Here is a 27,638-nt window from a genome sequence, read left to right on the forward strand (position 1 = left end):
TATCCAGTAAATATTTTTAAAAAATGATTTTTTTAAATAGCTAGAAAAAGCTAATAGCATCTATTAATTTTTTGTGAAATTTTATTTATGTTAAATAACAAACTTTGGAAACAAAGTCATTCATAATAGGGATAATTTTATGATAATTTACGTTTTGGACAAAATATTTTATAGTAAAAATCCTAAAACAGTTCCAAACGTATGCTGTAAAACATTGTTTCCCAAAGACTGGGTCGCGACCCTCAGGTGGGTCGCAAGAGATTTTTTTGCGGTGATCTCAAATCATGTTTCCCAGGAGTTTACGAATAATGTCTATTGACTTGGATCGTGAAGGTTTGTGACTTTTAAAATATGGGTGCCCTGAATAAAACTTTGGGAAACACTGCTGTAAAGGTATCATCTGGTTTGAGCTTTAGTGTCTGGTCTAGGTGAAAATAACTTCAAAGATTCCATAAAGAAGCTTTGACATTTAAATGAACAGAATTTTGATTTTTAATTTCAAATGTCAACATGAATTTACTGTTGATTTTGTTCCTTTTGTGAATATAAATGACTTCATTGAACTGTAAGCTTTGTTTTCACCCGATGCTTCTCAGGAGGAGCAGCAGCCAACACACTGGAAGAAATTATGGAGCAGGAGGAGGCGGCGGCGGCGGCGGCGGCTCATTCTGTAACGTCTACTTCGGCCAACGGCGGCCAAGGAGACGACAGCAGCATTAGCACTTCAGCTGACACTGTCACTGCATCACTGCATTCCCCGTCCCCAGACACTGACATACTGAGCACGGTGTCAGCAGAGGCTGGTGAGGACGATCTGTCCTCCGATGGCAAGTCCGAACTCAAGTAAGACTCCTCAAGTCTCATCATTGTTTTTTTTTTTGTTTATTAGCATTAGCATGGCTTTTGTTTACATTTGCGTTTTTATCCTACAGTCAAATGACAAGTCGCACGATTGACTCTGAAACTGTCGGCACAACATCACCTGACATGGAGGAGAGAAGTGAGTTTGCTCTGGGATGAAACTTGTTTACATTTCCATTGTGTTGACGTGTCACGCACACGTTCCCATGAGAATGTGGGTGTGGTTTAACCTCAGTGTTCTACACGTTGTTTTCTTCTGTCAACACAGCTGTCGCTTTATGAATAAATGTTTGTTTTCTCTCTTTAGGCGCCCCTTCGTGTCAAGTTAATAGTCTAAGCCAACAGCCAATCAGTGAAGGGCCTGCGAGTGAGAGTGTTGAAGTTGGCCGCGCTGCTGAGGCCGATGGAGTTCAAGACACAGAATCACTGGCTGCTGTTCAGGAAAACACTGAAACCCCCGAGGGGCAGACTAGCGGGCTGGAGAACCGAGTCACTGTCAACACGTCGCACCCTGGTGGAGAGGATGCTGAAGTGCAAACAGATTTCACGCCTCTTCCTGTGCCTGCGCAACAACAAACAGACCCAGTTCCCTCAGGAACTAACGTGCCTTCCCCTGAATCTCCAGGAAAGAAAGATATGTCCACGCTGACGGAGGAGTGGAGCCTGCCTGACCTCGACAAATCCACTTCCTCCGACCTTTCCGAGACTTCCTCAGGTCCAGACTCAACAGCTGGTGCCGCTGCTACAACGAAGGCACCTTCTGTTTATGCCACGGACGCTGAGCCAAAGCCGAAGCCATCCAACGAATTGACCAGAGACTACATCCCCAAGGTCGGGATGACGACGTACACTATCGTGCCTCCGAAGTCGCTGGAGAAACTGAGATATTTTGAAGTCGCTCTGACACTGGAGTCTCCCCCTGCAGCCTCGGAGGATGATAGCACCCGTCAGACTAATGAGAAGGTGAAACTAAACCAAGAGACGGAGACGTCGAAGGAAAACAAGGAGCTGCAGTCTACTGTATCCAGGGAAGACGTTCCGACTGGGATCGCCACGACACAGTCTACCGTCAATGGGAGTTTACCTCCTCCATCCTCATTGGTTCCCAGTCCATCTACAGAATCTGACAAAACGCTAAGTTTAACGAATGCTGCATCACAAACAGATCAACCTGTGGAGGCCAAGGAGAATAAAAAACCCCCTGCCACTAAACCCAAGCCCGGATCTTTCCGCCTGTCGCTGCACAAAAAAACACCTGGCTATTATGTAACTTCAGCAGCAGAGAAGAGTTTAAACACCAGTCCTGTCTCCGGCCACGCAGACGTTCCTGGAGGGGCAGAAAGAACAGTGTTTCCATCTCCTCCACTCTCACCTTCAGTGCAGCGTCAAGAAGAAACAACAGGGACCGCCAGAGTCCGCCTCAGTCCCGCAGGCGGAGTTCAGAACGTAGCTGCGTCGACATTCGTCAGGCAAAGCAGTTTGCCGTGTAAGGAGTCACGTGTCGGGTTAAGTCTGGAGAAATTGAGGTGCTTCGCATCCCCGAGGCCGTACTCCCCTTCGACTCCATCGCGCTTCGCCCAGGCCGTCTCATCGGCTGTGAAACGGAGCCAGCCGTTATCCTACGGTCAGAAATCACCGAGCTCACCCACGTTTTCTCCGACTCGTCCAAACGTCCTACAGTCCAAGGACTCGTCCATGCCCAGGGTGAGTTGTGCATAAACAGCCAATGAAAAAAACAAAACAACTCGGCTTCTACTGATCTTGACAAGATAATGATATTGACGGCTATAGTTTTTTTTTTTTTTTACCAAAGAACAGACTAGAGGATGAGTGGCAGCTCACCTGTAGATATCTCTAGATGATGTTCTTTTTTTTAGCCATTAGTATTTTGGTTTATTTTTCAGCTTATCATAAGAAAATGTCGAGAAAACTCAAAGAAGTTTCTTAACCCAAACTTGCCATCATTTTTTAACTGCATAATTTCTCCGGTCAGAGCAAAGAGTTGTCAACGTATTTTTCACATCAGGAAATGATTCACATATTCCTTAAATTCTTCAGTCATGATTTAATCCACGGAGGCTGAAGTTGTTTCTGCAGCTGAGGCACCGCTGACAGAAACCCTGCGTTCACCCCGGGGCCCTTATATAATATATAATTTATTATAATTTATTATTATTACTTCACTGGCTCTTAAATTACACACAGCCTTTGATTTCGTGTCATTTTTTCCTTTTATGTTACAGGACGATGGAAGTGGTGAGGAAGAGAACAACAAAAGCTTCATTTTGAAGCAGGCGGAGGTTGAACCACCAACTTTCCCTGAGCTCGTTAAGTTAGAAGAAGAGAGCTGTCCGTAGAAGTGCCTCAGGTCACCTGACTATCTGTTCTCTACTGTAAGAAGTCCAGTTTGTCATATGTATATATGTATATGTATATTTCTGTATATGTAGACATATATATATATATGAATATATTTGTGCATATATATGTAAATAAATAGCAAAAAAAATAACCTAAGTATTCTCTTTCCTCCAGGAATACCTTGTCCTGTCATATTTGAGGTCTCCAGGACAGAGGACCACCAACTGTCTCATGTTCTCCTCTTCTAACTAAAATTCCACAATGTATATAAAATAATGTATTTGAAAGTAAGAAGTAATTTCTGTTCACACGTCTTTTGTGCATTATTTCCGGCAGGACTGCATATATCTTATTATGTTCCCTTTTCCTCATATGAGCTGTTTTTGCATATGCACATCCTGGTTATGACTAAACAGAGCAGTGTATCTGAACTGAATTTCTATAGTTAAGTTATTTGACTAATTTTGTCCCAGTCTTAATGAAACTGTTTTCAAATTAATCTCAATAAAACTGGACAGAACAGGTCGGGCTCACGGTACTGAACTGCTCCAGAGATTATACTTTAAATCTATATTTAAGTGTTAAGTGAGTTTTGATTAATCATTGCAGGAATACACTGTTGTCCTCAGCCCGCCTGTTCTTGTCAAGTTGTGTTGTAATGAATAAAGTTTTTTTTTTCTATCAGTTGTCAGTCGTGTGCTGTTGTGGTTTAGCTTTGGGTTCAGTAATATAGTAATATACTAATGTATATATGTGTATATATATATACATATATATCTATAAATATATATATATTAAAAATGTGTGTATATTTATATATGTATGTACATATATAGATATACATATATGTATTTATATGTGTATATAGTGTATGTATATACACATACATATATACATATATATGTATGTGTACATATACTGTATATGTGTAATCTTTGCAATGTTACCAAAACAATACCATATAAAATATATTTTTTACAGTGTAAAACAAAGTTAAGCAGATATTGGTCTAAATATAATATCAGCAGAACTGCTCACGTCATCACAGACAAGTTTTAACAACGTGGAAATGTTTGAAAAAAAAAGTGCTTTTACAAAATATTGATTTATACTAAGCATTGGATAATAATAATTAATTGTGATTGGCACGTAATAAAGATTTACGAGTTCTTTGCAATCAAAAGTCAATAGGACTAGATAATTAAGTGTATTAAACAGAAGCGTCCAAGTACAACACGCTCACATCTCAAACAAACACCATTTCTACAGAAGGTAGCAGAATTTCTAGAAATGCCACAGGAACAAAGGCAACCTAGTCCTTTTTATGATTTATTATTCCGAGTTGTAAAAACCGAGGTTCAGAAGTAGTTCGCACGCTCGCCTTACAGCAAGAAGATCTGGCTCAGGTCCTGGTCTTCCTAGGAGGACTTTGAATGTTCTTGTCCATCATTATAAGCCATGTATTTTCACTCTGGAAAAAAAAAAAAGAATGTCTGCAAAATGACATTTGTATTATTTATTTTTATTATTATATTTATTTTATGCAAAATGTATTTTTATTGACCCACTGAAACGATTATCAAGGCCTTGGATTTAAGACTCATCTTAATCAGATATGCCTAACTAAATGTCCAATGTATATATACTTCCATATGAGACCATTGCTTATGCAGAGCCATTATATTAAGCCTATACTATCACTGATGCAGCTGAACGTATTGCATTCTCTGCGTGTGGCGCCCCCAAGCGGTGGCATGGAAAGGCTGCAGTCACCCCTAAAAAACCTGGAACGAGTGAAGGTTGTGGCCTAAAAATACCATGATTACATTTATTTATGAATGGATTCATTAGATTGGACAGTAGGGTGGACAGGAAAGGTAATTGGACAGAGAGGGAGACGTGATGCGTCACATGACAACAAACAGGAACTCCTTGCGACGGAGTGGCTTTCGGGGTGACCACCCAAACTCAACATCATTTGCTGGACAATGTTAGTGTATGACTTTTATGAGAGATGCTGTATACCCTCCCCCGCCCCCATCATGTTTCCTCACATCATAACAGAGACTCCATTCTACCAGGAGCAGCTGATGAGGCCGTGACCTTTGGCGTGATCGTTGGAGCCCATAACGCACATCCATCACGGCACCAAATAATCAAAGTAGATCTGTATGTTACAGAGACGTGAGACACTCGTATCAACCTGTCAAATTATGTTTGTCGTCCGTCATGTCGTACCGCAGCGTAATTAGCATTTGTATTGACTGATAACAAAAGAATGTGTTCCAGGCTCGGAGTTATTTCTGGTCCTCTCATGCTGGCTGCAGGGTTCTCGTCCTGGTTTCAGAGCACCGTAGGACCTCGGGTCAATCGTCCCGGTCAACCTCTGGGTAGTTCTTGACTAAGCTACAGCAACAATGAAGCGATTCATGTTTTTGGTACATTTTAGCGCTTGAGTTTACAGTGAAGTTCTTGCTGATTTCCAAAGTCTTTATCTCCTTGTTTCCTGTCTTTTGAAAATAAGCTCAGGCGCCCAGGACAACATTTACAGAAATATTCCCATCAGCCCCGGCCGTCTATGGAGGTAGCGGTGCATTGTTTAAAAACCTCCTGGTGTGTGTCTGCAGTGGTCTGTCAGCCTCTGTTACACATTACCTTTCAGAGAGATGTTATCATCCCAACCATCCCCCACATGGAGCCTGTCACTGAATGACACAGCCCACAACACAACAAAATTGCCCGTCTGGCTGCTCCGTATGACTAACTGTCTTCTGCACTTCACTAAGTGCAATTTGGTTCCCTGTGCGAAGGCCGTGACGAAGGAAGAGTTGGTTGGCTGAAACTGTCCAAACGGTGCTGATGTAATGATGTTGTCAAAGCTGTGGGATGCGTGAGAGTGCACGGCCGTTTCAGTTTGCTAAGCGCAAGGTTTGGAATGTTTGTCTGCTGCAACGCTGTACGTTGAACTTGAGTTGCAGATGAAATGACATGAAAAGCAAAGGACGGAAAAATTACGTTACGGAATGACAAAACGTACGACAAAAAAAAAAGAAAATACATTTTAAAGATTTAATGTGGAATATGCGTTAGCTTAGTGCGAGACTGTGGATTATAATTATCTTAACTCACAGTAAGAAAAACTTCAACATTACAGTACTGCTACTACAACCACTACTATAACTACCTCTGTACCACTACTATTGCTAGTACTGCTTTTAATAATATTAAATAAGGTGGGAGGTGTCTGTGATTGGTTGATTGGTTGACTTAGATAAATAAATAAATAAATAATGTATTCACCACCAGAGTGTGTCTGTTGTGGTTATAAATATCTTTATTGTGGTGGCTCATGTTTGGGGAGGAGGGGTCGTTTCGCCCCACTGGGCCGTCCTCGTGGGCAGCAGATGCGCCACAGGGAGTGTGTGTGTGTGTGTGTTTGTGTGTGTATACTGAGCTGTGGGTGGAGAAGCGCCGCCAGTTCTCTCTCTCACTCTCTATCTATCTCTCTCTCTCTCTCTCTCTCTCACACACACACACACACACACTCCCACTCTCCACACTCCAGCAGCAGCGGCTCCGTGTCTTCTGTCCGCTCCAGATGATGCCTTGGATTTAGCCGGGCCACACGAGTGATATGAATAACACACTGGACGAATTGCACACTTCCAGAAGCTTCGGAGAGAAAGCGGATTTTTTCCAGAGCGGCAGAGTTAACGTGAGGCGCTTCTCCAGCCCGGCCGTCATCCCGCTGAGAGCTCCTTCACTCACAGCCCATGTTCAGAGCAGCAGGACTGCGCTCTGCCGCGGGAACAGGTAAGAAAAAAAAAAAGAGTCGATTTATTCAAAGACTTTTTGTCACTTTATTTCGTCCAGTGCAGAACACAGAGGAGCCATTGTTTGTGACACAGAGCTGTGGTGTAGACTTTGAACCTGTAAATACAATTGGCTGCTGTCAGTGCTGTGTAATGAACTTTTCTTTTTCTTTTTTTTTTCTTTCTTTTTTTTTTTTACAGTGCTGGCATCAAATCAAACACCTGTTAGTCTGTGGCAGATAATTAGTAACTCAGTAACAGTTCAGTTTTCACACAGCAGTGAAGGCGTCTGTGCACGAACTGCAACTTTAACGAACATTCTCCTCATGTTTGATGTTAACATTAAGTCCATTCTGTTCTCACAAAATATTTGAATATATATATATATACATACATACATACATATACGTATATATGTATGTATGTATGTATATATATATGTACACATATATAGGCATTACTACCTAATTGTATGATACAAACATATATATTTTTCAAAATTATTATATAAAACAAAATAGATCACAGACTCAGCAGTTGCCTCTTTGGCAACATATATAATTATATATTCTGTCTGCATAGATAGTCGTCTGCTTCTGGCAATTTTGTTTTATAACATGCACACAAATTACAAACATATTTAAAAATATATTTACAAATATGTTTACAAATATATTTATATATTTTCTATTCTCACACATATGTCATATGGAATAAATAATAAATAATATGTCTTTCATGTATTTGTTTTATTTTTTTAAATAAAATAATCTGTTTACTACTACTAAATAATCAAAAATATACATATATATATATATCACACATGGAAAAGTACTTTGACAACAATGTGGGAAAACATTTAGGATACAAATCTCCAGCAGATCCAGACTCAGAGCGTGCAGCCGTCTGCATTCTCATCATCGTTGCACAGACGCACAAAGAAAAAGAAGTCAAAAAAAGTCAGGCAGCAGGTGGTTGTTACGCACCAATAAAATGCTGCATTCTGCAGCTTTTACGATGTCACAAAAAATGTTTATAAAAAAAAAGAAATTCCACTGTAGCACTTTAAAGAGCCAGCGTTTACAGTACCATGATGTCTGTGCCTGTGAGCAGCTGCGTTCAACAGAGTGAGGAGCGGTTCGTGTGTGCACGTTATCTGCCATCTTATCAGAAGTCTGTTGGTGACTGGGGTGTGTCTGTGTCTGAGAGGATCCGTCAGTTTGTTTAGAACCTGTTCCATTTGTCTTCCTCAGTCCTGTGCATGCCACACGGGCATCAGAGAAACCAGCTATATGTCAGAACAATCAGACTAATCTGGCAGAAAGTTTGAAGCAGATTTGCGATATAACCGTCCAGACTGGCAAACTCAACTTACACACACTCCAACAGTTGAATAAGAACAAGAAACATTCTATCCCTCTGTGCGTTAATCAAGCACAAATAATCCTCAGGTTGCTACGCTGCCCTCTATGGATGGGTTGATAACCAAAGAAGATTTATATTTAAATATAAATATGCGTGTATATATGTGTTAGTGCGCTAAATTATGAGAAAAAAAATTATTTCCACCATTTTTTGGTCAATATTGAAATTCTATGATATTTATTTCACAGCATGAACAGTGAATTATCTGTTTTTTTTACATTAGAATTTAACCACAAAATTATAAAATCAGCAATGTAGTGCACTCCAAACAAAAACACTTGCATAATACAAAACACACTGCACTGCCGTATATGTCTGTATGTATTCTGAATGCAGGTGAACTATATTAAATATATTTTCCATGTACAAATCACAAAAAGTTTATTTGCAATTCATTTTTTGCATCATGTTCTTGTGATGGTTTGCAAGCAAAATGGTAATTTAATTAAAAATTTAGGCTTAATGTCCAAGCAAAATGGTAATTTAATTAAAAATGTAGGCTTAATGTCTGTATATATATATAAATAGTTTTGGATTCACGGCTCTGGTCTCTGTACTAATGTGATGTGTTTTATCTGCTGCAGGGCCAATAAGGAGTCGGCCGAGTCCTTTTCTTCTATGGTTCCAAACACTTTCTCTGAGCTTCTTTCCTCCAATCTCCCTCAGTTCATCTCCGACTGTCTGCTACCGAGAACCAAAAGCACTTTAACTCAGGTGAGTGCTCCGTTCAACACCACAACCACCGGCGTCAAAAAATACGGTACAGTAAGACGGTGTTTGCGCTCGGGTTTCTTCCCAGAGTTCAGAGTGTTCAGGATGGTCGAACCAGTTAAGCCAGTATGAAAATACGTCAGAGTTGAGGAGGCGAAGCTGCAGCGTCAGCCGCGTCACGATAATCATGTGTGTCCTTAATGCATTTAACATTTGGGCTTTTTTAATTACCTTCCATAGACAGTGGCATGTGTAGCCTGAGAATTGCACCGGATAAATACCTGGTTCTGTTCCAAACAGCCCGTCTGACATGTTTGTTTAACCTCAGGGTGTGTGTGTGTATCTATTCCTGGTATAGCTATACTCGTGGGGACATTTTAAGTTGAGGAGAGACACGGTTTGTGGTTCTTTGTGGGGACATTTTGCAGGGACACATTTGTAGAGAGGCTGATTTTGAGTTCTGAGTTTGGAGTTGGTCAGATTAGAGTTGGTGTACAGATTAAGATTATACACACATCAAAAACCTGCAGCCACAGCGGCCCCTTCTGAAACACTTTGTTTCCCTGCTTTACGTGATGCATAATCAAAAATCATATTTTCACATTTACATTTTCAACTAAACAAATCTAAAACATACCATGCACAATTAACACAACATTTAGAAAAAATGTGTAGCTACTTGTGAGATTATGAAATAGGATTTCTGGCCTTTTTATTTATTTACTTGTTTTTTTTTTTTTTTTTGCTGCAATGCAAGTCTTTTGCTCACGTGAGCACAGGCAGCTCGGAATCATGGGATCACTTGCGAGTTGAACGTGGAACAAGCAAGGGAGTTCTAATGTTGGTGGTACTCAGAGAGCTCAAGTTTGAGAACCACTGTTTTAGGCCTAATCTGACGATTCAATAAAATCTAATCCCACAGCCTCAGCTAAAGTGTCGGTGAAGCCGCTCCTCTCACAGCACAGTGTATTAATAACCGTGGCTCTTTAATTACCTCATTACGATTAAATGACAATAATTCTGCTCACTGATTGTCAATGACAGCTATTGTGGTTTTATTCACCTGATGGGTAGTTATGGGCCCTGATTGCGTGACAGCACTAATGACCTTAATGACCTTTCTCAGTAAAGATACACAATAAGGCGTTTAAATAAACACATCGCTGCTGTAATTGCAGCTGCGCCGCAGTTGCACCCATAACTTTCCAGCTGGCTGGAGATTCACTCACAGTAGCTACACTTGTTGTTTCAGAAATGATGCAGCTTGAGGTCAGGTGGGTTGATAAGTGATGACTAAAATGTGATCTAATAGGTTGTGTCTGATGATCGTTTAAACAAACAGGATAAAACGAGCTGAGTCAACGAAAAGGAAACAACTGATGATCGTTTAAACAAACAGGATAAAGTCAGAGTCATCATAGAGTCAACGAAAAGGAAACAATTCAGAGACGCTGCAAAAACATAAAAAAAAGGAAGGATTTGTCTGATATTGAACGGTCTGTCCTTCTCCTTAATTGGGCGTTGACCACACTCACCTGTGTCCTTTATCTAATCAGAGTCATTGGTCCCACCTGCTACCCTGGGTGTGTATGCCTGTCTGTTTGACTGTTGTCTAATGTTGTTCAGCTGCGACTGTCATGTTTTCAGCTGCGACTGTTAAATTAAAACTGTTTAATTAATAGTTAATTTAATTAATAGTTAATTTAATTTATTCTTAGTTCTGATGCCATGCCTGGAGTGCTGCGTTTGGGCCCCTGCCCCACCTGTTTGTGAGGTGTATTAAAACAGAGTGGCTGATAAATGTAATCTCACCTTTAACACCAAGTCCTACCATAAATTATGAACCGCTGCAGTCGGTTCTTCCAGTTCATAAAAATGACACAAAGCAAACACAAAAGTGAAGAATCAACTTTGGAAAAATAAATATAAAGTCAAGTAAAGTTGATACACCGTCTTGAATATTAAATAGTAATTCAGTGTCAATTTAATTTGAATTTTCTAACATTTTTGTGTTTGAACTTGGCATTTGTAGAGCTATGTATTTTATATTTTATGCCTTTGACGTTTTTATTATGATAAGTTTCTACATTTCTATCGTTCACTTCCGTGATATAAATCAACCGCCTACATTCATCCTCAAGGTTCTGTGTTTGTTTGCCACCTGTTGACTTTAGAGGCTGTTCAAGTAAATCAAGTAGTCATGAGTCAATATATAACTCAACATATAACTCAATATATAAGTCAACATATAAGTCAACATATAAGTAACATATAGTATAAGTCAACATATAGGTCAACATATAAGTCAACATATAAGTAACATATAGTATAAGTCAACATATAGGTCAACATATAAGTCAACATATAAGTAACATATAGTATAAGTCAACATATAGGTCAACATATAAGTCAACATATAAGTCAACATATAAGTCAAGTCAGGTGAGACAGAGAATACAGAGTGGAACGGTGTGACCGTGGTGACTCGGACTCTTGCGCGGCAATACGAGGTTTGTTTGCACCAAAGTGAACCGTCATCCGCGGGGCAGTTTACATTAGGTTGAAACAACTGGAGTTTTAAAGAAGATCAGTCTCCATGGTAAATAAATCGCTGTGTGCACTGTACTAGCTCAGCTGTTTCAGACGTACAGCTGTGACATGAGAGATTAGCCTGTGAAATGAAATCCTTCTGCTCTTTGAAGCCTGACCTCAGGATAAATACCCACGGGCAAGGCTGTGCCTTCAGCTCTGACCATCACCGTTGGCCTGGACGGACCTAAAGCCTCATGCTGATTTTTTTTGTGATGATTTATATGCTGATAGTTTTAGTGGATTGCACTTTGCTGAAGAATACAAGAATACATTAGCAGCATATTATTAATTTTTTTTAAATTTTTGGTACGATTTCTAAGTCAGTCTGTAACGGCCGCAGCTTTCCAGGAATATAGTGAGCAGTCATGGTTGGACTCACCCCAGAAACCTGAAGCACAGACCCAGACGCTGGTAAGTGCTCAGTTCAGCTCTATGACTCAGAGAACATGCCCGTCCATTTGGAGATGTTATTTCAGATGCAGCCCACATCACGTCCATGTTCTTACCTCAGACTTTTCAGCCTCTCTCTCTCTCTCTCCCCCCCTAGCAGATGTTACCCGCTCCTCAGGGTCACATTTAATAGATATAAATCATCTTCTTCTCGCAACTGCTGAATAATTTATGACAAGGCTGCTTGCTGTCCAAATAGAGCTCAGGTTAGCAAATATTTGTCTTTTATAAACCAATATTTAATTAAAGAATTTGTATAATGTGTGTAGTTGTAATATTGTCTAAAATGTATTATTTAAAAAAAGTATTTGTAGCATTCTGTAAATTAATATTTGTCTTCAGGTTTCAATATTTATATATTACTTCAGTTGTTCCGGGGATGTGGGTTTATTTAGGGGGCGAGGGCCGGGGTGGGGCCGGGGCGGGGCGTGCTCTGAGCAGTAAAAGATCAGATTTATACTGTAGTGAAGGCGTGGGCAAACTTTTTGACTCATGGGCCACAATGGGTCCTAAAATTTGACGGGGGGGCGAGGTCAGGAGCGGATCGATGGAGTGTTCATGTGAACTAAGATAAAAGTCATGTAAACGTCATGCATAAAGGTTAAAATGCTTTTATCCTTTTCTACGCCATCTATTGGGGAAACAAAGTATAATGATAATATAAATAAATTATATAATTTTGCAAAAGTTTAGTGGGCTGGATTAAAAAGCTGAACGGGCCACATCCGGCCCCCGGGCCTTAGTTTGCCCGTACGTGCCATGCCGGTTCTGCAGGTTGAATATTGCAGCGATATTGTCTCTGGCTGAAAGTGTTTGTCTGCCAAGAGGTGGATACACTGTACACAGCACACCTGCGAGAGCGCCGCCCTGCCTGTCTGGCCGGCGTCTCATTACTTACTGTGATTCGATCAACTGTGGTCAAGGACAGTTTGTCTGGAGCTGGAGCTTTTATTATGGGAGCTGAGGAGACCTCGTTATCGTTGGGACTCCATTTTATACCATTTCATTTTTGCTGCGTGATAACTGGCAGCGTCAGTTTGTCTGCGCTGCCCACAGTCATTGGACTGCGCTCTCAGATAAACATGTGTGCAGCTGTGGGAGGTTCTCTTCCTGTCTGTTCTCACAAGTGGGACGCGAGGATTAGCGTCGGTTCTAAGCTCACACTGAATTGTCACAATAGCCGGTATTACAGTATGTACCGCGGCTGTGAGGGTGCAGTTTCTCTTTTTTTGTTTACTTGTCAAAGGTAAATCACTGGTGTATGTGAGTGTATGAAGTACAGTTTTATCACATCTAGACCACATCTACGTGGACCGCATGCTAGTCAATAAAATATGGGTCAAATTTTAATTTTGACTTGGACAACTCTTTCCTGACTTTTTTGTTGTTTAATGGGAGCAACACTCACTGTGACAATCACATTACGTAATATATTTACTAGGGGACCCTTATTTTAAAAGTCACAACCCTTCACGACCCAAGTCAATAAACTTTATTCGCAAATTCCTGGGAAACATGATGTGAGATGAAAAAATAAATAAATCTTGCGACCCACCTGAGGGTCGCGACCCAGTCTTTGAGAAACAATGCTGGTAATTTAACTCCCAGAAAAGAGTAAAAGTTTCCCTGATTCTTTTTCTCTTAAACACTCAGGAAGTTGGTACTTTATAAATGTCCAAGGACTGAGAATCACCTTCAGTTCCTCTGTCAGATGTTGCCACCAGTTTTGCTCCACAGGGCAATTTTGGAAGCGTTCCTATGACTGGAAGCTTTCTTCAGACCCAAGCGTTCTCATTATGGTGCTGAGATGGGGAAAAGACGTCGATTTAAACTGGAGATCTTCCGTGTGCGCCATTAACTCACCCTCCCCACTATTGACACAGTTAAAGAAAACGATTGCACAATATTAATGATAAGATAAGGCCGAACATTGAGTTTCTTAGAAAGTACCTCCTTGCACTTCCCCTGAGGTTAAACCTAATTTTCTGTCCTGCTGTAATAAAGGAGTCGTTCACCGCCGACGTCCTAAATATCAGAGATTCAACGTAGGTTTGAATCCTCAGGCTGCAAAGTAGGCAACAACGGTCCAACACGTGTCCCTTCTGGGAAACCTCCGGTGCATTTTCTGTTAGTTTTGACACTTTTGCTTTGCTTTTCCGGGAATTTCTTGTTTGATATTGTAGCTTTGTCTGCTGTGCTCACCCTGAGAAAACCCTCTTTTTTCCACTTTGTGTTTTGGTATTTTGGAGGCGCTGCTCTGAAATGAGAGAAAAAGAAAAACGCTTTTTACATTTTCAAGGACAAAGGAGGAGTTAGTGTTGTGGGGAGGCAACATGACTGAGTTTCTCACACTTGCACTGTGGAGGATCTCCCTGCATGTAGTTTACAGCAGTGTTCTTTAGGATCATTATTTTTTAAATATTTTCTATATGTAAAATTACAAAGTCACATTTTTGTCTTTTACAATTTTTTTTAAATAATTTTTTTTATCCATTTTTTTTCCCAGTTGCTATGTACGGATATTTTTTATGTCGCGCATCTAAGACAGAAGCATGAACTTCCGTGCCAGAAGAGTCACCTTGCCTGCCATCACACCACTCTGTCTGCAGAAGCGGGTAGGAACCTGTGATGGATTTGTGATGTGATTACACATTCTTATAATTTGTTAATGGCATGTTATGTGTCAATGATTTGTCTTAATGCTAGAATCTCGATGAATATTAATCTATAAATACATAGTATTTTCTCTCATTTTAAGCAATTAAGAAAAAATAAATGCCTGCAACACATTCCATGTTATGACAGATCCAAATGAGACTGAAAGAAAATCACATAAATAACTTCCTTGGTTGCATTTTAAGTGTGTTGAAGTGTGTGCTCAGTTCAAATATATGGCAAAAATGTGGAAAAATCCACTGGATGTCATTGATGTGAACTGTATTAATCCCTAAGGAGTTCCCTTCAGGAAATCAAACACCTACCTCTGTGGATTTGTAGTGTTGACGGTATCAATTTCAAAGTGTGTTTTCTGTTTAACAAATAATATAAGTCGGTTTTTGCCAAAACATATTGGCACAACATTTCTTTCGTTGCCAGTTGGCCTGATGAAGGTCGACGAGCTGATTCACAGCTGTTTTTTGTAATTTGAAGGTAGACTGTTTACCTCAACACACACAGACGTGACACAGACATCGATCATTGTCAGCTGCTCTCTTTATTCTCCTCTTCTGTAAATGCTCGGAGCAGCACGTAGCACCTACTGCATTAGTGACACCCTGATCCTCTGAGTTGCCTGTGTTACCCGTACGTGTTTGGATAAACTGTTCACATGTTCGGGTGTGGCCTGCTCTATTTAAAAGTTTAAAAAAAATGTAAATGATTTGAAGGTGTGAGTGTCTTTGCTGTAGGGTAACAGCAGCGAGGAGCAGCGAGGAGACGAGCTCCTCGGCAGTGATAGAGTCGCAGCTGTGAGGCCGCGGTTCAAGGTTAAACCGTAGTCGTCTAATTGGCAACACAGTTCACATTGTCCTGTCCTTGAGATAAGAAGAGTTTCTCTTCAACAAAGCTATATATAGTCGTGCCGGCATTCATTCTTCCATCAGTGTGCCGTGTGTTGAAAATTGGAATATTTTTTCCGTCTGATCCAAGGTTGTCGTTCTGTGCTACAAACGTTAGCATCTGCGTGTTGTAGCCAAAAGTATTACAAAAAAAGTTAATTATTTCCTTTAGGGTTTTTTGTCAAATACTCAAGTGTCTGTATCTGTTTACAGAGGGTAAAAATAATACAAGTGTCGTCAGTGAATCTACAAATGTTAGATAGTCGTTCAACTTGTTTATTCGTGTGGAAAATGCTTCTGGTTTCTAACTGTCACTGTTTCCTGTTGATGTGACACTGAGTGACAAAAACACCAGCTGTACTCACAGCACCACACTGGCAGTACTTTTATTAATTTATTAACACACACACACACACACTGGTAGCACTGTTGATGTAATAGCCATAGTGTATTTTTCTAAGAAATATATTTTCACTGTAGTCTTTTCAGGTGAGTTTTTATACGAGCAAAACTGCAGACGGAACATACAGGGAAGTTCAGACGTACTGGTAGTACTTCATGTTGTACTGCCTTGTCTGAGAAGTCAGTATATATTCATGTTATAGAAAAGTACTGTGGTCAATACTGCTCCAACTGTGTCATCCCTCAAAGTAGAAACATCTGTTTATCTGAAGTAAGACAGACCACACGGTGGAGGAGTGGTTTGCGATCGTGCCTTACAGAATGAAGATTATGGTTTTTGATTGTCGTCGGTACTTTTGATCTTTGTGTTTATGTGTGTAGGTTGGCTGCTATAGGATTGAAGCAGTACAGAGGTAGGAAATGAATAAATGTTAAACAAAGTACTATTCAGCCCAATACGCAGGATTCATGTGTTGTTTTTTCTCGTTGGGAAACTCTGGCCTTGGACACGTTTTTCACTCGTTCTTCAGTTTTGTTCAGTGTCTGTCGACCCGTTTTTCACTTATTTAAAAAATACCCTCCCTGACTTGTTTGATTACAGAAATTTGCTTGGTATAAAAGAAGAACTAAGAGATTAATTTTCATGAAATTACTGTAGTATTGCAAAAAATACTTCAGGGTTTTAGTCCCAAAGGTTTTATGATAAATCGTCTTAACGTGTTTTTACATGTATTTATCACATGATTGTTAAAAACAAACATTTACACTTCACTGTAGGTTTTAGTTCAGGTTACCTACACTGTGTCTGTCACACTTTTTTGTGCTACTATTTTAATTAGCAGGCTAATATTATCTGCACACTACACACTGCACTGCATATCTACACACTAGAATAACATTTATATAAAGATGTTTTTATTTTATAACTTGAATGGCTCATGATCTACCAGCACTTGGGCCGCTCTGCTCTACAACAAATCAAAACCCAGGTCTGTTTGTGCTCCTCGATGCTAACGATTTTTTTTTTTTGCATAGGTTATTAAAGTTTATAATGAAGATAACATCAGCAGAGCGGTAGAAGTTCCCAGTGACATCACAGCGCGGGACGTGTGCCAGCTGTTCGTGTTGAAGAACCACTGCATCGATGACCACAGCTGGACTCTCTTTGAACACCTCCCCCATCTGGGAATAGGTAAAACTGCAGCCGAGAAACACTGCACTGAGTACTTTTTGACGTCTCATTCAGTGCTGTTGGATTTTTGTCTCCATCCATGAATTTTTTGATTTCATTATTGATTCACCTTCACATCAAACTGTCGGCAGCTTTCTGAAGCATTAGCATGCTAGCTTTAGTCGTTAGAAAAGACTCTCCCACGACTGGCCATTGATTATGAGGAGTGTGTGTGAAGTCAGCGATGAGTTTGAGCTCTGATGGTTCTGAAGTCATGGTAGTAGGTCACTCAAGTGCTGACTCGTGAGTTTTCAAACTGTGAGCCACAGTCACAGCTGAGACAGAAGAGGTTTCTCAGGGCTCTGAAACTCAACTCAACAGCTAGAACTACTTTTTTTGCATTTTTAAATAACCAACTAAAGTATTTTAATAACTTAAAAAACCAACCACCATCAGCCTAAAAAAATGACTTTCTCCAGTTAGTTTTAGGATAGTGGCGCTTTGGCCCAGAGGCAATGTCTCTGTCTTTGGTGTGGAACCCTAGGGTTCATCTGGACAAGTTCGAACCCCAGTTAGAGCGGTTGGTACCTTCCAGTGGACTCACCGGATAAGTGGATGAAAATGGATTGGATGGAAGTTTTAGGATATCAATTGAACTGTGGATTTATTATTAATAATAATAAATAATAATATTATTAATAATAATTATTATTGTTGTTATTATTACTACATAATAATAATTTTAAAAAACATATTTTTAAATTATTATTATGTAGTAATAATAATAATCCTAATAATCCTAATAATAATAATTATTATTATTAAATTTGAAACTGTCAAAGTCTCATGGAGAGTGTACATGGTACAGATAGCTGTTCTGTTCAATGAGGTTATTGTTTCGCAATTGCCATAAAAGTGCAGTATCTTAAAAAAACCAAAAAGCTATTGCACCAATAAAAACTTCTTTTGTAGTTTAGGGAAGTAATAATGCAGCTCATTCTTTGAGAGTTCTGCTCACACTCATAAAAGTTAATGCTCAAACTCAGTGCCTTAAAGGTCAGCAATAAAGGAAGGAAAGTGAACCCTTTGTCATTGTGACACCGCACACCACTGCACACAAGCAAATGTGACCTCGGCTTATAACCCATCACCAAAGTGAGCAGGGGGCAGCTTAACCCGGGGAGCACTGGGAACCACTGCCTAAAGAAGGAGACCGTTCTTTTGGTTCACCATTACCTCTGATCAGATGTTTAAAAAAAAAATTAAACAAAATATATTTATATTTATGTTTCCTTCTGGTCTCACCAGAGAGGACCATCGAAGACCATGAGTCTGTCATGGAGGTGCTGTCAGGCTGGGGCTTGGACACCGACAGCCGGCTTTATTTTAGAAAGAATTATGCAAAGTATGAGTTTTTCAGGAAACCACTGGTGAGTTTGACATCACGATTGTACTGAGATTGAAGGGAAACTTGGAACGCTGTAATACTGACGCTGCTCTCGTTTGGCCAGGAGTTCTTCCCTGATCACATGGTCTCCATATCTAGTGAAAGCGATGGGACGGTGGATCCTTCTCAGCTCATACAGGTGGGCTACAGATCACGGTTTATTTATGAATCTAACGTATATATTTTAAAGCCTTCGACTAAGCTATATTTCCTTTTTATTTTACCAAATGCAGACGTTTCTCAAGTCCAGCAGTTGTCCAGAGGTACATGGATTCCTCTATGCCAAAGAACAAGGCAAGAAATCCTGGAAGAAGTTATATTTTGTTCTGCGGAGATCAGGGCTTTATTGTTCCAACAAAGGAACTTCCAAGGTGAGTTTACCCTTCAAAATAAAAGCCATTTTATTTAGGAACATCACACAGTTTGTCTAATCACTTCACTTTCTTTTCACATGATTCTTAAGTCACACAGTAAATCTTAAAAATTCCCAGAGGAACCACGTGCTTGGCGCCTGCTGGGGGCAGCATATCTGCTGTTAACACAAGAATGTCCCAAATATGGGATCAATAAAGTTTAATTATTTTTATTATTATTATTTAATCTAAAGCGTAATATATGTAAAAAAACCAATGGGAAAATAAAGCCACTCGCCTTCATCCTCGTCCTCTTTCCTAACACTGTGGGCCCATTTATGTCACCCTTGTTATGAGAGGGCAGCGAAACAGGTTGAGCTTGATTTCACTGAGGTCAGCTGGCACTGCAGCCAGGCATGAACAGCGCCCTGAATGCTGCTGACAAGTGAGCCTTATACGACGGCACGAGTCGTGCCAACACAAACTCCTCAACTGCTTTCATTTCCTACAACAGAGGAGTCTTTGTTGTCGCGGGCAGGACCGCTCTGCTACAGTGCACACTCCAGCCCTGGCAGGTTCACGTTCATCTGTTGCACACGGACACGTCGCTAGTCGCCTGGCGCAGACGCTGCAACAGCTGTGACCAAGAGTGTGACCGGTGTGTCACACGATGGCAGCACAGCGGCGGGCCCTGTACCTTATTTTCTTTGGCTGTTTATCTCTGACACAATGTCCACGTTGCTTGGTGCTGCTTCACTGGAGCGTGTGTGAAAATGTATTTCTTTCCCTCCTTCAGTGCATTTACAACCTAACAACACCCTTAATAACTGATGGCTGTGTTAACACGCAGAGACTGAACAATGGTTTATTGACAGATAACCGTTCACGTACAGCACGGTTACGCAACTTCACAATGAACTTCACCTCCGTTCCTGAGGAGCTGCTGCTGTGAGCTCAGATATTCAGATGTCAGTTGGGCTTTAGATTCCAAAACTGTGAATTTACAGTGATCTTTATTATTTAAATTTTTTTTTGCGCACTGCTGACGTCTTACAGATCACATGTGTCAAAACTCAAGGCCTTTGGGCTGAATCTGGTCCGTCAGGTTATTCACGCGTGGCCTTCGAGGCAACTCTAATGCTAAACCTTTACGTTATTTTTAGTTATATATATATATAAATATAAACAGGTCTTAGTGTGTGCAGCAACTTATCAGTTGTATCAACTTAGGTAATATTGAGTATTATCTCTTTAGTTTACTGTTTAATGCTGTTCCACTATAACTAAACCAGTACATTTGTCTCGTACCAGGAACCCCGGCATCTCCATTTCGTTGCCGACTTCAGTGACAGTGACGTCTACGGCGCCTTGTCCGCAAAAAAGCTTCACGGAGCACCGTCAGATTATGGCTTCTGTGTGAAGGTATCGTCCGTTTCTACTCACAGTTGAGCTGCACATTATGTTCTCCTCATTATTTTCTCTTCCTCTCAGTCCCCAAAGTGTAGCTCAGCGCGAGACTTGAAGCTGTTCTGTGCCGATGATGAGCCAACCAGGACCTGCTGGCTCACGGCCGTGCGCTTGTTAAAGGTCGGCTGCCTTAATCTCAAACTCCAGATTTATGTTTTCGTATTTTAAAGTCCTCCAGAGTCTGAGCTGGATTTTCGTCTAATGTTAGGAAATGGTATAAGGAAATCATCAGGGGGTTAAAGGTTAGCAGATCCTATGCTAAGCTGCTACTATAGACAGTAAGATTAGATTGTTTCCTTTTAATCAATAATTAATATACAGTAAAAACAAGACATTTATCATTATGTACATTTTGAAAGTAGAATTACAAAAACAGGGGGGTTATGTTTTACTGTTTTTAAATTTAGTGTCATGGTAATTTAGTTTATGTTTTACTGTTTTTAAATTTAGTGGTAATTTAGATTTAATGAAACGTGTGAAACTGTAGAATCCAAACTTTTTGATGAATTCTACGTTCCTTTGGTTAAATCAGTGTTTCTCAAATAATGGGGCGGGGTCCCCTGGGGGTGGTGTCAAAGGCTTCCAATGGAATATGGCTTGCTGGACATAAGTGTACCACTGCTGTGATGCTTGAATGATAACAAGCCTTCAGTCACTAGGTGGCAGCACCTCATACAGGGGTTTTTGTACAGATAAAAATATATATGTTATTAGGTTCAATAGTATTTCAATCCGCAGGGGTGTCATTCACGGGGGTCGGGGAGGGTGAAAACAAGGGGGGGCATGACATATATATATATATTTATTTGTAGAATTTATTTTTCATAATTAAATAATAAATAATAATAATAAATATAAATATAAATATTTTAATAATCTGAGGTCAAAATAATGCAGTGTGGTCAGTAGTTCCAGTGTTTATCCTAAAACTGCTAACCATATGTATATATTTTTTTGTTTTTCCAGTATGGGATGCAGCTGTACCAAAACTTCCTCCAGCCTCATCAGAAACAGAAATCCTCACCGATGGTACGCTGAGGCTTTCATTACTCCATGTTCATTTTTACTCCACATTCATTTAGTATTTAGTATAAAATTACCAACTAGTGTAAATTTAAAAAAAAAGTTTGTTGGAGCGCGCTCACGACGTGACACACAGTAGCAGAATAGCAACTCTATATTTGTGCAGGACAAATGAGGCACCTTCAGCCTGTTAATGTGGGCTCCTGGTCCCAGAATAGCCCCAGACTCCAGCAGGGGTATTTTGGTGGCGGTGAACACCATCTATTTCTGGCTTTCAGACATGTTCGTGAACCCTTTCTTTTCTAAAAATATACAGTGATCAGCTGCTCTCACATTTAACAACTCGTCACTTCTTCCCCGCTGTTAGAGGTTTATATGTGGCCCAGAGCCGCGCCGAAAGGATTAGCTGGAAAGAGGGAGGAGAAAATAAATCAGCCAGAGCAGGCCAGATTTATATCTACAGTACTGCAGTACCAGTTCAATAAAAGCAGTATTTGTCTTTTTGACAGGTTGTATAACATGTAATAATTGAAAATCTTTTATTATCACAGCAGCTGATTTTTAATCAGCTGCTGTGTCCTCCAGGCAAATCCTCATTACATTTTTTTTCTATTCATTATTTTAAATTTATTGCCTAATTAGTATAGGTGGTTTTGAAAATTTAAACAACTTACTCGTGTGTTCCCAAGTGTGTCCTCAAATTATTTTTAAATGTGTAGAACAGCTGCTAATGACAGAGTCAGGACTTTCAGACACAAGATGGCAATAAAAATCCATCAGATATCAAAACTCCCTCCCTGCAGAACACCACAGAAAAACACCTTTGACATCCAAAATTATAATTAAATGTTTATTATAATTTTATTTTATTTTTAATGTGATGATTCACAGATTAACACAAAAACAAGTCATGAGTTAAACCCATGTGGTTTATTAAAATTATCGTTACACTTTCAGAGAAGCATCTCTGAAAACTCACTGGTTGCCATGGACTTCTCAGGACAGAAGAGTCGGGTGATTGAGAACCCGTCCGAGGCCTTGTCCGTGGCTGTGGAGGAGGGTCTGTCGTGGAGGGTAAGTTATAGTTTAAAAAAACAAAACAAAACAGATGCACAATAAAACCTGAATAACTTTAGAGATTAACACAAATTATTAAAGAGAGATGCAGAGATTTAATCATTGTAAAATTAATTTCACAAATATTAAGTGACATGTGTCTGTAATTCTTGCCCCAGAGGAAAAGCTGCCACAGGCTGAGCAGTCATGGGAGCCCCTCTTCATCGCTGAGTTCGGTCTGCAGCATTGGTCAGTTACTGTTGGACATTTATTGCTATGGTTTTTCTGTGTTGAAAAAGCACGGTAATAACTGTACCGTGTTCTCTGCCTCCGTGCTTCAGCACTTCATTTAGCTCAGCCGTGGTTCCACAGCAAACTGTCCCGGGACGAAGCTCAGCGGGTCTCGTTGATGGGTAAGTAATTACGCTCCTTCCAGTGGCAGTCGTATATCAGTAGTATATCAGTGGCAGTCGTATATCAGCACAGAATAACATTTCTTTGGATGTTATACTATTAAAATATGTTGGTATTTTTGCCTTTTTTACTTGTTCTATGGCCGTCCACGACAACTTTTTTTCTTTGCTGTCAAATACAATCTTTGTGAAATTTTGGAATATATTAGAATATATGACTTTGCTGGCTTTTGTTTCTATTTTAAAGGGAGTCTTGATTTGATCTTAGTCTGGAGTAGAACAGTTCAGTATTTTTTTCTGGTTTGAAATGTGGTTTTGAGTGCACTCTTTAAGAATAGAATCCTAACATGGATCTTTACAAGAGTACAATCAACATAATGGTGATTGCACCACATCACTTCTCTCTTCTTCTCCTGTAGAGTATTTCTCCTGAGAGACAGCCAGAGCAACCCAAAAACATTTGTACTATCGCTGTGCTACTCGCAGAGAGTCAAACACTTTCAGATCGTGCCTGTAAGTACAGAGCCAGAGTCTGGATGAGTTTTTAAAGCCCAAGATCTAACCCTAATTCTGAACAAACCTCTCATGTCTGGTGTGCAGGTGGAGGATGAGGGGGAACTGTTTTACAGCTTGGACGACGGTCACACACAATTTACAGACTTGATCCAGTTGGTGGATTTTTACCAGCTGAACCGAGGCGTGCTGCCCTGCAGACTCAAACACCACTGTGCCAAAGTCGCCCTGTGAACGAGGGAACCGCACAGCCTGAGGAGCGGCGCCGCTGAACTCCTGGAGCCGTTTTCTTAGAACCGTTCATGATATTGTGCCTTGAAAACAAACATCAAAACACTAATCCGCCCGTCATGATAAACTGAAACCACTGTTAACCACTCAGACTGTGGTCTTAGGTCTGTCGAAACGCTGACTTTGATATTTCAACGTAGTACTTAAGTACGTACGTTAATGTCCGTCTATGGCGCTAAATGAACCATGATTGTACTGTATGTATGTAGACTGGGTATTAACTAAATACTGACAAATCAAAGGTAGCAGTAAATAAAATCCAAAAATAGAGGCATATATAAATGGAACATACTGCAGGTTGTTTTTTTTTTTCTCAAAGCAGGAGATGTTTGTACTGCAGGAAAACTGCCGTCATTTGTGGTGCTGTCAATTCGAGGTGATAATCGGTAAAGTAATGTAACAACGTGGCAGTTTGGTAAACGAAAAAATAAACAAACACCTCTGTTCTGTCAGTTCACAGTAAAACTAAGCTATTTTACATTTCGTTGTCATCGTATCTCTGCACATTTATACGAAGATGATTGTTGTCGTCCACGTGGGAGATAACGTGACCTCTCAGGAAGAGTCCCTGTGACTGTTCTGTGTTGTGGGCCGACTCTGCCACAGAGAAAAAGTACAAACCTCATTTCCGATACCATTTTTAAACACACTTGATACTACTGGCCCAAAGAGAATTAATGTCAACATAATTTGTTGCTGGTGCTTTTTATATGCTGTAGGGCCGAGAGAAGTGGAGCCGTGGGTCTCTTGCTTGCCACCAAGGGGCTGTAGTTGCGTCAGGGAGGAGCATCAAGTGTAAAAACCTTGCTATGCTAAATCACTATGCAGACTAACGCTGCAGTGACCACTGCTAAAGGAACATGCTAAAGGTGATTTTACTTCTTCTCGCTGAATAAATTACGCAAGCTAGCTAACAGTCTGTAAGCCTGTTAACGTCTAGAATTCGAGGGTGATGAGCATCCTAGAAATGTAAATCTTTGAACACTACTTTATTGCATTTGTATAAAGTGTACTTTTTTCACTTTCAAAAATGGGGTTTGTAAATGTAATCAAATGGCACAATAACCCACAATATTGTTTTAAATGTGTGTGACTATGCTGTTTGCATTACTTGTATTACCTTTAAGCGGTGACCCTTCTGAATGTCGCTCGTTTTGCCAAAAAGCCATTTAGGTAGAAATCAGAAATAATGTATGATCTAAAGTGTTGTTACTTGGAAAAACAGATTTTTTTTTTTTTTTTTTTAACTGTCCAAAGAGTTTTGTGAGAGTTGGGTTGTTGTACAGTGATATATTTACCACTGCAGTGAAAATACAGCAACAGATTTTAAAAAATGAATCTTTTGAACATTGGATCTAAAATCACTGATTTGCTTGACATGACCATCATCAATTTTATTTTCAAGCAGGAAAAGTTAAATAATGTCATGGACTGCATAGTTTTATATATAAATCATCTGTTTGTAATGTTTGGGTCAAGTAGTAATTCTTTTTTTGTGTGTTTATTGGTTTCATTCTCGTAGCATTGACCTGCTTTGACATATATTGATGAGGATTTATTTAATGGTCAAAAATAGACGTCCACACTTTGTGTCATGTTGGGCATGACTCTTAATGTGAGAAAGGAACAATTCTTACCTTTTTAAAAAACGAACCGTTTATAATAGGCTATAAAACCAGTGGCAAACCCATTTCTTGACAAAAAAAGTAGTTGCTCACTAGTTGCAAGGTTTTATTATTAAACAGTGTCCTCCATAGCTTGGCTAAGCTAATCACGTTTACCTTAACAAGTTTTCTATGGATTTACTACCATCTGCTGGTCCTTTTAAAGAAATGGAAACACTTACAACCAGCAGTGTAATTTAAAGATAGGAATTTGGTGTGATAGCGATGATAAACACGGTCGGGAAATTGATATTTAATTTAGAAAATATTATGTTAGTAGATTTATTTTGTAATATGACTGGACAAAGTAAAAAATCGAAGAAAATTTGCCCTTCCTTCTGTATCTTTTTTATTTCCGGTTTTGTGTTTTGGATCACAACTTCCTGTTCCGCCATGTCCACGCCTCTCTGTCGATTCAAGATGCAAAGGTTTGTTGTGAAATGTGCAAAGGAACAATTTCATAAAATAGTAAATTCGACCAAATTATACATTTTTTAAAAATGTAAACAAATAATATATGTCGGCAGACAGAGACAGTTTGTTTATATGCAAATTACATAACCATAAAAGGTTCAGTCTGTTTAAAAGGCCACAATTAAGAGTAAAACTCCTGTGTAGTTGCAACAAACGTAAAATACCTTTAAAGAACTGTATTTAATTTTAAATAAATTTATTGAAGTATTAAGACTTTACTCGGTGAATCGACATGTCACAGGTGCAGTAGGCTACAGGTGGTTTTAAGCCTGACGTTAACGTGACTTGATTACTCGTGTCTCTCACAAGGCTTGGCAACAGTACGTCATGGTGGCAGCAGCGTGGTGAGCGAAGGAAGATACATACCAGATGGGGATTGTGTAATGATTCTTCACCGATGACTACGGCATGTTGGGGTGAGTTTGACATGTGTCTGAACATGTGCGTATTATTTAGGTCGTGACGCTGCTACGTGACTTTTTTCAAAATACAGTACTTCAAAAGTAGTTACAAGTTTAGTTTAGAAGGTTAATTGACGTGAATGGTACAGTAAACTACACACTGTTTGGGTGTTTATGTGCATTTGTTTGCATCTTTGACGTCACTTCTCATTATTTTTGCAAGAACTATACTTCAGCTTGTTTATTTCTTACTTCTCCCAAATGCTGTGTTGCTGAACGAGCCAAATGCCTGTTATATGACCATATCGTTATTTATTTATTTTTATATAGTTTTATTTCAGAACCTGTTTTTAAAGACTACTAATTACTGGCACCGTGGAGTCATTTGTTTTGGTTTTACATATTCTTATATCTCATAACTTTTTTAATAAAGCTAGATAATTTGAATACGTTTTTTAATCAAAAATGAATTATAATTCTATTATATAAAAAACTGCTTTAGTTGAAGAAGAAACTAAGGATGTTGTCATTCACATTTATAACCACTAGGTGGTAATAGAAGCCTTTGTCATCGGCTTGTCTTTAAACTACACGTCAATGTTTTTTAATCTCCCCTGATTAATACAAAAAAATTAAGTAAAAACAAAATGCATATATATATTAGAAAATTGAAAGATTGTGTTTATTTACGCAAAAACTAAAAGACTAAGCTAAAATAAAAAGCCATTTGATTTTGTTTGTTTAATTTCATCTGTGCTTCTAGACGTTATTGTTTATATAAAACTATTCCATAAGTCGAACATACATGTGCAGAAATCACGTTTTTATATATCATATTATATGGATTACAGAGATATTTTCCCTGGTCACACAAAAAGGAGAGTGTAACTAAACCAAGTATCTCGTCTTGAGGTTTCTGTTAAACAATTTTCTCTGTTTTGATTCAAACACATTGGCCGCGTACACCTCCCCTGCTCCACTTCAATAGCACATTCTGAAACAGCTCCCTCGTCCAAAGATGTGTGTGTGCGCACACAGCGAAGTCTTAAATGCACCCCTGCTTCCGAGGTCTTGTGCTAAATGTTGTTTTGGATGTATTCCTGCCATTGATCGGCGTCTGGCTGCAGGGGGAGAGATGGCAGCTGGGAGAGACTGCGCTTCCTTTAATGAATTCATCCAGCTCTCTCCAACCCA

General features: G+C 39.6%; 3 protein-coding genes across 5 annotated transcripts in view; all 3 read left to right on the forward strand.

Moving 5' to 3' along the window:
* cobll1b (cordon-bleu WH2 repeat protein-like 1b) overlaps positions 1 to 3,913 on the forward strand; it is a 21,002-nt gene extending 17,089 nt beyond the window's left edge. For both annotated transcript variants that reach the window (XM_008328714.3, XM_017040118.2), the window contains exons 9-13: positions 597 to 843; positions 933 to 1,000; positions 1,169 to 2,565; positions 3,105 to 3,254; positions 3,397 to 3,913. In XM_008328714.3, the coding sequence (XP_008326936.1) occupies positions 597 to 843; positions 933 to 1,000; positions 1,169 to 2,565; positions 3,105 to 3,218 (1,826 nt within the window). In that variant the 3' untranslated portion in view covers positions 3,219 to 3,254; positions 3,397 to 3,913. The remainder of the gene's footprint in view (positions 1 to 596; positions 844 to 932; positions 1,001 to 1,168; positions 2,566 to 3,104; positions 3,255 to 3,396) is intronic.
* A 5,127-nt stretch (positions 3,914 to 9,040) lies between these two features.
* Positions 9,041 to 24,192, forward strand: grb14 (growth factor receptor-bound protein 14). Its single transcript, XM_017039617.2, has 14 exons — positions 9,041 to 9,173; positions 14,719 to 14,827; positions 17,207 to 17,363; positions 18,651 to 18,772; positions 18,854 to 18,928; positions 19,023 to 19,160; positions 20,454 to 20,564; positions 20,634 to 20,729; positions 21,576 to 21,638; positions 22,590 to 22,706; positions 22,868 to 22,937; positions 23,030 to 23,105; positions 23,521 to 23,614; positions 23,702 to 24,192. Exons 2-14 carry the CDS (start codon positions 14,765 to 14,767, stop codon positions 23,846 to 23,848), a joined length of 1,329 nt encoding a protein of 442 aa, XP_016895106.1. The 5' UTR covers positions 9,041 to 9,173; positions 14,719 to 14,764; the 3' UTR covers positions 23,849 to 24,192.
* A 1,011-nt stretch (positions 24,193 to 25,203) lies between these two features.
* fign (fidgetin) overlaps positions 25,204 to 27,638 on the forward strand; it is a 70,203-nt gene continuing 67,768 nt past the window's right edge. For both annotated transcript variants that reach the window (XM_008328711.3, XM_008328710.3), the window contains exons 1-2: positions 25,204 to 25,997; positions 26,353 to 26,459. The gene's annotated coding sequence lies outside the window, so the exon portion shown is untranslated. The remainder of the gene's footprint in view (positions 25,998 to 26,352; positions 26,460 to 27,638) is intronic.

Source organism: Cynoglossus semilaevis, chromosome 16 (genome assembly GCF_000523025.1).
Source record: "Cynoglossus semilaevis isolate Cse_v1.0 chromosome 16, Cse_v1.0, whole genome shotgun sequence".
Lineage (NCBI taxonomy): Eukaryota > Metazoa > Chordata > Actinopteri > Pleuronectiformes > Cynoglossidae > Cynoglossus > Cynoglossus semilaevis.